General features: G+C 46.3%; 1 protein-coding gene across 4 annotated transcripts in view; it reads right to left on the bottom strand.

The window, feature by feature from the left end:
• Positions 1 to 792: 792 nt before the first annotated feature.
• WLS (Wnt ligand secretion mediator) overlaps positions 793 to 10081 on the bottom strand; it is a 107053-nt gene continuing 97764 nt past the window's right edge. For 2 of the 4 annotated variants that reach the window (XM_033407496.2, XM_033407495.2), the window contains 2 exons: positions 2014 to 2178; positions 793 to 1731 (listed from right to left, as the gene is read on the bottom strand). In XM_033407496.2, the coding sequence (XP_033263387.1) occupies positions 2027 to 2178 (152 nt within the window). In that variant the 3' untranslated portion in view covers positions 793 to 1731; positions 2014 to 2026. The remainder of the gene's footprint in view (positions 1732 to 2013; positions 2179 to 10081) is intronic. The other 2 variants (XM_004280750.3, XM_004280751.4) reach the window with 1 other exon arrangement.

Here is a 10081-nt window from a genome sequence, read left to right as displayed (position 1 = left end):
ACACCATCAAATGTTTACCAGGACAGGAAAAGGCCTGAGAGAAAAGCCAAAGCCAAAGTAATTCCTCCCATCACTGTATACCATGGTTCTAGCCAAAATCAGGGAAAAGAAAGGATGGAGAAGGAGTGCCGAGCAGGTGAATTAAATGAATTGTGCCCCAAACCTCCAGGCATCAATGTCTGAAAAACAGGACACTCACGAAATTGTCTTTAAAATCCAGAAAGAACATAGTTACACAGCTTCAGAGTTTAAAATGCATTTCCATACACATTAACTGACTTAGTCTGCACCGCCACCCCGTGGAGCAGTTAAAGTTTATGAACGCCAGTTCGTAGGTGAGGGAATAGCCAGGTCAGGTGGCTTCAACAAGGTCATGCTATGTAATAAATGTTAGGTCTCTGCTAGGAAACTCTGCCTTCTAATCTCAGATCCAGTATTCTTTCTCTCTGCTATACCGTGTTGTCTCCCCAATGGCAGAGTTAAAATACAATGAAACAGGCTCTTTGGGGAAGTGGGCATTGGTAGGAGGGTCATAATTTACTTCTAAATCATGTACATTTTCCCCCCATACTTTCTATCACACATGCCAGCCTAGGTAGGTTAACCATTCAGTGCAGAAAACATTACCCTATTTCCAGAAATATATACCACCCCCAAACACTTTGATTTGATGGCAAAATATTTTAATTTTTCATAGAGCTGTTTCCCCCTACCTCATAGACGCAACACGGAAAAGAATCTGCAAGCATGTGTTCTGGCTGAGCATGAGGACGAGGTGTGCATATACATGTGTGCATATACATACAGGTTTATTTAAATGATCGGATCTACACTTCCGGAGGCTGTTTGAAGCATCTTATCAAAAGAAAACACATTTTAAGCAAGAGGTTAAAAAAGCTTTTCAGACCCAGAGGCCATTTAATACAATAAATCCTACTTGGGTAGTTTAGCAAACATTTTTTAAAACCCACATCCAACAGACTGGTTAGTATTGGATATACAGATTTGGTTTCAAAGCTGAAATGCCCCTGGTGTAACAGACCTTCTCATGAAATTCAGTTATTTTATATTATGCCGTAAAAAATAAGGGCACATATCTATTGACAACTTAAATATTAACTCGATAGGCTACTTGGTGATATAAATAGGGAAAAAAAAGTGGTCACGGACTAAGAAGACTATGACACCAGCCCATCTCGGACAGCAAAGAATGTTAAACTCTATCCTAGAATCTAAAACAGGAAAAAAAAAAAGAATAAAATATTCCACTCCATATAGACCCCATCTGGCCCAAACCATCCCCCAAGGAGTGCACCCCCAACACATGAGGTTGACTAACCACCTGCTACAGCTGTTACTATGTCACTAATTAACAATGATCACAGAACATGTGTCGTACCAGAGGGTTTGTTATCATACACAATGCATTAGTGGCTGCAGGAATCTTCCTCCAAGAGTTACCATCAGAAGGCAAGCTGACAAACGTCCACGCTGCTGGTCCAAGTAAACCACAGCTAAGAGACAGAGCATTCATTTGCACGTGGAGCTCTCTGGCACGCTCCCCACTCTAGTTAGCGGGGCTGGGGCGTGGGGGACAGTCCCAGCTGGGTGCTGCAGCCTCCTACTCCTGGGCCTCCTTGCGGGTCAACTTGTAGATCTCGGTGGGTCCGTCCACGTGGGTGATAGTGGTGGTGAGCTGGAGTTCTTCCCCACTGTGGACACCCAGATCGCCTGAAACAGGGTTTTTGGTGTTAGATGTGATCAAGGAGGAAGGAGAAAGCTGGGATTCGTCTCAGTAACAACTGCCCAACACCAGAGCGCTTTCACATTCTGAGCTTAGAGAAAAAACCAGGGCACAGACACCTAAAAGTAGGGCTGACTCCCACCCTTTGCACTCGGACTCGCCAGTAATTTCTTAGCATTTCCGTCTCCCAGAGAAGACATTTTAAGGATAGATGAGTCAGCTTACTGCCTACGTTATTTGTAATATTATTAACATTTAATAGAGCTTACTTTGTGCCTGACGCTATTCTTGATGCTTTATACGTGATGGTTGAAATTTGTCAAATGCGTCTTCTGCGTCTATTGACACGACCATGCAGTTTTTGCCGTATTTAATCCTCACGAGAGCCCTCCGAGGCAGGAACTCTGGTCTTGCCAGCTTTACAGGTGAGGAAGCTGGGAGGGGGGGTCAGGAAGAGGAGCAGACACACGATGGAGCTGGGAACTAGGCCAAGGAAGGTAGGTCTGACTCCAAAATCACGTACACATTCGCTGTGAATAATTTACAAAGCAGCTACGGCCATGTGAAGGTAAAGACGACCTGCCTATATTTACCAACAGATTGGACAGGGCACTACGTGTAATGCCTTTAGGAATAATTAGGGCTTTTCTCCTCCAGGAAAAAAACATAAGAAATGTGCTCTGAATTTTCTGTTGCCCCCAGGATTCTACACACCACCAGTGTTCTGGAGTCATCACCAGTGGACAAAGGTATTCCTCTGCTAAAATGGAATAATGTGGCCTCTTCTCAACTAGCAGGAGAAAAATAAGTTTCTGTGTTAAACCCTGAGAGTCTGCTACCTGCCGTAAGACCATCAAGTGAATATATAGTTGGCAAAGGGAAAACGAAAAACACCAAGACCCAGTGGTTCTCAGTTGGACTGTATGTGGGAAGCACATGTACAGGCATATTTGCAGAGAGGGGTGCTGGAGAACAAAAGGTTAAGGTTATGTCTGGGATTATTTTTTTACTTACATTGTACACATATGATTTCGTAGTTGCTGGAGCTGAAATTTTTCCTACTTCAAAGCATGGAATTAAACACACAAGTGCTGTTTTCAAATGGGATTCCATACTATTACTTAGAAGAAAGCGCTGGCCCAACTAATATCTCGTCACTAGTTTAGGAACTGCTGGGCATCCATTAATCTGATGGCCTTAGGACCCTAGGGGTCACCCTGCAGGCTGCTTGGCTGGTGCCCTTCATGTGTGCCACAGGGTATTCGTTTTTCACTGTAGACCCCCAGCAGCTGTGCAACTAAATCACTCTTATGAAATGCTGGAATTGCAATTCTCTACCCAGAAGAATCTTTAGTCCCAGAAGCAGGGTCATTATCTGTTGCAGAAACTGTTAATAGCAATTTGGGGCTGTTCTAGCAAGTGTCCAATCCAAGGACAGGGGACAGAGCAGGTACCAAAGGGGTATCAGCCCAGACTCCAATGGTACGGCACTTGGCATGCACCAATAGGGTGGAAAAGCTGCTTAAAGGCTTTACACAGAGCTGCCTGGGGCCACGTGGAACCATTAATTATACAATGAGCAAGTTTTCCCAGGTCACTAACTTACATTCTCACTGCTGCAACTTCTAGTCCACTCCTCAGTCAAGAACGGGCTTAAGCCTCAAATTTCTTGGTCAAAGCTAGTTCTGGATTTGCATATCTGGGTGAGCCAACCAAAACTTCAAAGCCAATTTCATGATCTGCATGTCTGAGAGTCATCAAAATTTCAAAGAGAGTCCTGAGCACCCCAGCAGACCCATTAGTACCTCCAAGTGTTTACCTAAGGAATCCCTTTCACTGAAGACTTCGTAGAAATAGATACTAGATTGTAATTCTACTCAGGTTTTGAACCGAAGGCACCAATTATTTAAGCTTAAAATGTGATTCCAAATTGCAGGTCCTGGAAAATGTGTATGACCGTTACAGATCACATCACGTGAAAAAACAGCCAAAATTACTTGGGCTTTTTAATTTTAACAGGTACCTATGTTATAGTGCTTGTCCTATGTCTGACTCCATTCTAAACACTTTACAAATATTTATGCATTTAATCCTCATTACCAGCCCTTTGAGAGAGGTACCATTTCATCATTTCCATTCTTTTGAAGAAGAAACTGAGGCACAGAGAGGTCAAGTAACTTTCCCAAGACCCAAGTTGATAAATAGTGATGTGGGGGGCTTCCCTGGTGGCGCAGTGGTTGAGAGTCCACCTGCCGATGCAGGGGACACGGGTTCGTGCCCCGGTCCGGGAAGATCCCTCATGCCGCGGAGCGGCTGGGCCCGTGAGCCATGGCCGCTGGGCCTGCGCGTCCGGAGCCTGTGCTCCGCAACGGAAGAGGCCACAACAGTGAGAGGCCCGCGTACCGCAACAACAACAGCAACAACAAAAAATAGTGATGTGGGGTTGAAACCGGAGCAATGAGCCTCCTCAACCTTAGGTTATGCTGACTCTATGTAAATATTCAAGTTTCCAACACCCATTGAGACTGCCGGTGAAGTACAAATCCACATACAATACGTTACTCTCATAGATATATACATATATACATACAGTAATTTGGATGAATTGTTCAGCATATTAATTTTGCATTTGCATCTGATGAAAGGAAGTTTATAGCACACAACATCAGTGCACTGATAGTAAGGAGAGCTATTATTTATGAGTATTTACCATATGCACTTTTAGGGGCTTAGCGCGCCCTGTATTTCCTAATAAGATGTGAAGACACCAAGGCTCAAATAGGCAATGAATTTCTCTAATGTGACCAGGCTTGCTCCCAGCAGAGCCGGAATGAAGACCTGGATCAATGGGACTCTGGCTAGGAAAATCCATGATTCATGTGTGGTTTCACTGTACCTTGAAGACCAACATTTCCCCCTTAGGGAACAGATGGGAAAATGACAGTGACATAGCAGGAGTAGGGATCCCGCCATTTGTCTCCAAACTCCACAAACTTCCTCTTCTGCCAAGGTCTCACTCCACCTGCTACCCTCCCTCTCTCAGCTTCTGCTGCTCGGTGCACAAACATGTTCAAAGTCTCTTCCCCTCCAAGACAACAAAACAAAACAAAACAAACCCTTCTGAAAATGTGATATGTTTCTTATTAGGGGGTAGGAGCAGAATAAATGGAAAAGAATAAATTATGACAGGAAAAGAATTCTTCAGTTTGCAGTAAGTCTCTCTTCCTAGTTATGATGTCAGTTCATCTCAGCTAATTAACAATAAGATGAAGCCTTGGGCTTCCCTGGTGACGCAATGGTTGGGAGTCCGCCTGCCGATGCAGGGGATGCGGGTTCGTGCCCCGGTCTGGGAAGATCCCACATGCCGCGGAGCGGCTGGGCCCGTGAGCCATGGCCGCTGAGCCTGCGCGCCCGGAGCCTGTGCTCCGCAACGGGAGAGGCCACAACAGTGAGAGGCCCGCGTACCGCAAAAGATGAAGCCTTGTTTCTAACCATTGTGAAATGAGACCAATCTCTGCCATGGGATTTAATCTCAAAGGACTATCAGTAGATCCACATCTATGGTATGACATCCACAGATACGCTGCTGCTGCTTGATTTGAACTGCTGGAATGCATACCGGGGATGCAGAAAGCTACATAAACTGCACTCTAATGATATAATGATGAGCACAGCTTCCTAAGACTGGCAGCATTTTAATGACAATTATTTGTGTAAATGTGGCTACTTTAGTCAAAGAAGGGAAACTTCTAATTTAATTCCAAGGTGGTTTCACAGAATTTGGGAGAGATCCACATTCTTCTAATATTAATAAGGGCTACCTAATTCTGTCCTCACAACCACTAAGGCAAATTAATACCTCATTACCCAGATGTGGAAGCCAGAAAGCTCTCATACTACGAGTTTATATTTATTTCTTGAGGTCATACACAGTATATATTGGAGCCAGGATTCCAAACCATCTGTGTCTACCTCCAAAGTTTATGTTCTTTCTATAACACTCCTTACTTTTCTGTGGAATTTCTTCCAGTCCCACAACAAACCTCTTCCCATTTTCACCTTCAACGCTAAGCTCAAATGATAACTCTCTGTAATGATGTCTCTGGTTCATGGAAAAATGAGAAAATCAAGGAGAGTGTATTGTTTGTAAAGCTAAATTATTTCCATGCCAAGGACTGTTGTTTACAATTATATCCTTTCTACATTTTGGGTGTTAACAAAATACTGGATGGTGGGTTTTCTAAATCTTTAAAAAAAAAAAAAAATTTAAAGAATGTAAATCACCAGCACAGTATCTGCTATGTAGTAAGTGATCATTAAAAACACCCACCAATACTTCCTCACATGGGCCGGTCCAGCTCCTCCCTGCTCTGCTCTACACGGTTCTATCTAGCCCAGCACCCCAGCACTGGAATTTCCCACTGGGGTTTAGGGACACTCAGCTAGAAAACAGGTGTGCTGGGCTTCCCTCGTGGCACAGTGGTTGAGAGTCCGCCTGCCGATGCAGGGGACACGGCTTCGTGCCCTGGTCCGGGAGGATCCCACATGCCACGGAGCGGCGGGACCCGTGAGCCATGGCCGCTGAGCCTGCGCGTCCGGAGCCTGTGCTCCGCAACAGGAGGGGCCGCAGCAGTGAGAGGCCCGCGTACCGCAAAAAAAAAACAAAATAAAAAACCAGGTGTGCTTTGGGATGACTCAGCCCTTGTGATCCCTTCTGGGGGATAAGGCAGAGTGGCCTTGGTAGGAAGGGTTCAGGGATCTCTCAATCCCTTTCAACGATCAAGTTGGTTTATACCAGGCTTGAAGTGAGCCGTTTCCCATCTACCTCCAAGGTGCCTCCAGACACTCAGTGCCAGGCACCTCTAAGGAGAGGAACAATAAATCCTAGACATTTTGCATGAAATCTTAGCATCGTAGCTTGAATTGTACCTCCCCGCCAATCCATTTGTTGAAGTCCTAATTCCCAGTACCTCAGAATGTGACTATATTTGGACACAGGGTCTTTAAAGAGGCGATTAAGTTAAAATGGAGTCATTAGGGCGACCCCGAATCCAATATAACCATAACTTCTCCTTCTGAGAAAAAAAAACATGAGGATACAGACATGCACAGAGGGAAGACCATGTGAAGAGACAGGCTATCAAGACCCACTTCAGAATCTGAGTCCAGCCCTGGAGGGAAGACCGATTCCATCGCTGCTCACAGACATCAAGGGGGAGCCAGCCTGGCCATGGGTAGGTGCGTGTCACTTAACACACAAGCAGGGGAAAGATCGCAACAAAAGGCAGCCACTGTCAAAGCCTCATGACTCAAACCAAACATTTACTGAGGCAACAAAAGCCTAAGCCACCTCTCCTGTGAAACAAGCAGCAGGAGACCTCAGAAGCCTCCAGAGGCCAAACTGACCCTGAACGGTAGCTACCAAGACACAGGGCCTGGGGTTGCTGCTGTGGCTTCCAGCAGAAAGAATGTGTCAGACGGAAGACATTTAGTGGGAATAGAAACAGAAAGGAACCTGTTGGCACTTAGAGTGTCTCCTGTTCCCTCTGTCATAGTCATCTAGTCAGGAATTCCATTTCTCACTTTTTTTCTAAAACCTTCTGATAAGAATTTTATAAACGAAATAACACAAAAATGAAAGCTAGTATCAAGAATTGACTTCATAAGCAACTCCAACTTTTTTTCCCTACATGAACTGGTGACTTGAGGGGATCTGGACAGTGTGTCCTGTGTGCAGGGCATCGATGGTGTACCCCTGAGAGATGAAGCCTTTGCTCCGGGCTGAGGGTTAACATCAGCCTGTGTTGCGGTTTGTTTCTGCCTGGGAAGACATCCAGAATGATTCGCAGATTGATTATGGAAACAGGTAAAAGGAAAAGCTTTAACGAAAAGGCATCAGGAGCACGGCAGAAAATGTGAATGGTCCTTGAAACAGAAGGTCTAAAGTATCTTTGCTAAATTAAAGAAAAAAAGTATATGTATATCTATATATATGTATATACATATATACACATAAGATGATTATATGTAAACAGATACATATGTATACATTGATAGTCTCATTATATATACATATATATATATATATATATATTTTATTTATTTATTTATTTATTTATTTTTTGCGGTACGCGGGCCTCTCACTGTTGTGGCCTCTCCTGTTGCGGAGCACAGGCTCCAGATGCACAGGCTCAGCGGCCATGGCTCACGGGCCCAGCCGCTCCGCGGCATGTGGGATCTTCCCGGACCGGGGCACGAACCCACGTCCCTTGCATCGGCAGGCGGACTCTCAACCATTGCGCCACCAGGGAAGCCCTCATTATATATATTTTTAACACATTAAAAACTATTCAGTTTTATTAATTAACGTATATTAAGTACACACATAGTCTAAATAAAGCCTTTCAAAATCCACTGTATGATCCAATCAAAATACAGATTACAAGCATTCACAAACATTCCTGTTCTTCTGATAGAAGAATCTGAGAATTGGGATCTCTATGGTTTACAAAACTAAGGGTAATCGTTTAGTAAACATGGATGTAAATTAATTTTACAACCATATATATATAGACTGATTTGAACGTGTTTATACCAACACTGCAGCTATGGTGGATCCACCGACAGTTAGGAACCTGGAGAACCACACCCCTGCGGCACCAATCAGCCGCTGACAACATGAAAACATTCTCGCTTGGACACCCTGGCTGGAGTTGTCCTGCCACGTCCCATGTTTCAGGAGGCGGAGGAGGAAGTCTTATCTCCTAGATCAGACTGCTAGCTCTGTGAGAACAAGCATGTGTCTTTGTCACTCATCCTCTCAAACCCAGCACAGTGCGAGGCACTGAGGCACTCACTGGTTCATTTTTAAGGCTCATTTTCCGAGCCACACAATAAACAGAATTACGTGAGAGAAAATGTTCTTTGGAAACTGACCCTCTCTCAAACCTGCTGCCCGCTTTCTCTCTGTCCATTCCTTGACCAAAAGGGAGAAGCAAAAGTCTGTGCTCTCTGCTTTCATTTCCTTCCTATCCACTCCCCCTCCACACACACACACACACACACACACACACACATTTCTCAGCATCTCTCTCCATCTCCCAAACAAAACGACACTTCTCAATGGTTTTTTCTCTTTCCTTAGCCCCTCTGGCCTCTGCTGCATCAGAAACTGCTTGCCAAGTTCCTGGAAATGAGCTTTCTCCAGAGCTCCACTCAGGATCCATCTCACGAAGGCAAGAAGAGCCACATACCTAGGATTCATTCTCCATAGCAAGAGATCCAAATTCTTGGCTCTGGACCTTACAAGCTAGAGTGGGGAGGGAGTCCAAGCCATTTAAAAATAAAAACTTTCCACAAGAAAGGAAAAGGAGCATGGGAAGGCTGAGGAAGGAGGAGGAATGCCATCCAGAGAGTCGGAGAATTTAAAAATATACTGTAGGGCAGTGTGGGAAGATGAGGAGTTTGCATCTCCCCACAACTTGGGCACCGGCAGGATGCTGGTGGGGTACCTCGAAGCCCAAGGTGACAGGAGGAACCCCCAAGCGAACTGGTAGGACGTGGGGGGTCTGAGGAGGTAGGAGAAGTGGAGGCCAGACAGGACCGGTGCCCTTGAGGGGTGGCTGAGAGGGGGAAGGGGTTCACCCTTGGAGGCTTGGATCAGGGGAACTGGTAGGACGTGGGGGGACTGAGGAGGTAGGAGAAGTGGAGGCCAGACAGGACCGGTGCCCTTGAGGGGTGGCTGAGAGGGGGAAGGGGTTCACCCTTGGAGGCTTGGATCAGGGGAACTGGTAGGACGTGGGAGGACTGAGGAGGTAGGAGAAGTGGAGGCCAGACAGGACCAGTGCCCTTGAGGGGTGGCTGAGAGGGGGAAGGGGTTCACCCTTGGAGGCTTGGATCAGGGGGAGCACGCCCAGCGCATCACCTGCCCAATCATCCAGAGAAGTCTGCCTGATTCTTGGGCCAGGTCCTACGCCCTCAGAGGCCCACTCCAGGCTGCGTGGGTCCTGGGGGCATAGGAGGGAGACAGGGAGGAGATCAGGAGAGGCGGGCAGGAGGGGGCCTCCAGGACCGGGAGGAGCGGGAGAGGAACAGAGGGCGTTGGCCCCACCCACTTGAGCCCAGGAAACCTACTGAGCTCCCAGGTGGGGTCCCCAGTGCTCTGAGACCAGAGGTGGGAGGCACACCTGGGCCCCTTCTGTTCCATTGAGCCTAAGCCCCACCCCCAACACCCCCAGGGCCTTTTCCAGTCCTGTGTGTCCTAAGCATAGGGCCCGCCCACTGCCCAAACCCCACCCCTGCTTAGGCCCCGCCCTACATAGCCAAGGCCTTTTCCAC

The sequence above is a fragment of the Orcinus orca genome, chromosome 1, assembly GCF_937001465.1.
Source record: "Orcinus orca chromosome 1, mOrcOrc1.1, whole genome shotgun sequence".
NCBI lineage: Eukaryota > Metazoa > Chordata > Mammalia > Artiodactyla > Delphinidae > Orcinus > Orcinus orca.
Note: the sequence above shows the minus strand (reverse complement) of the source record. Positions and strands in the feature narration are given on the sequence as shown.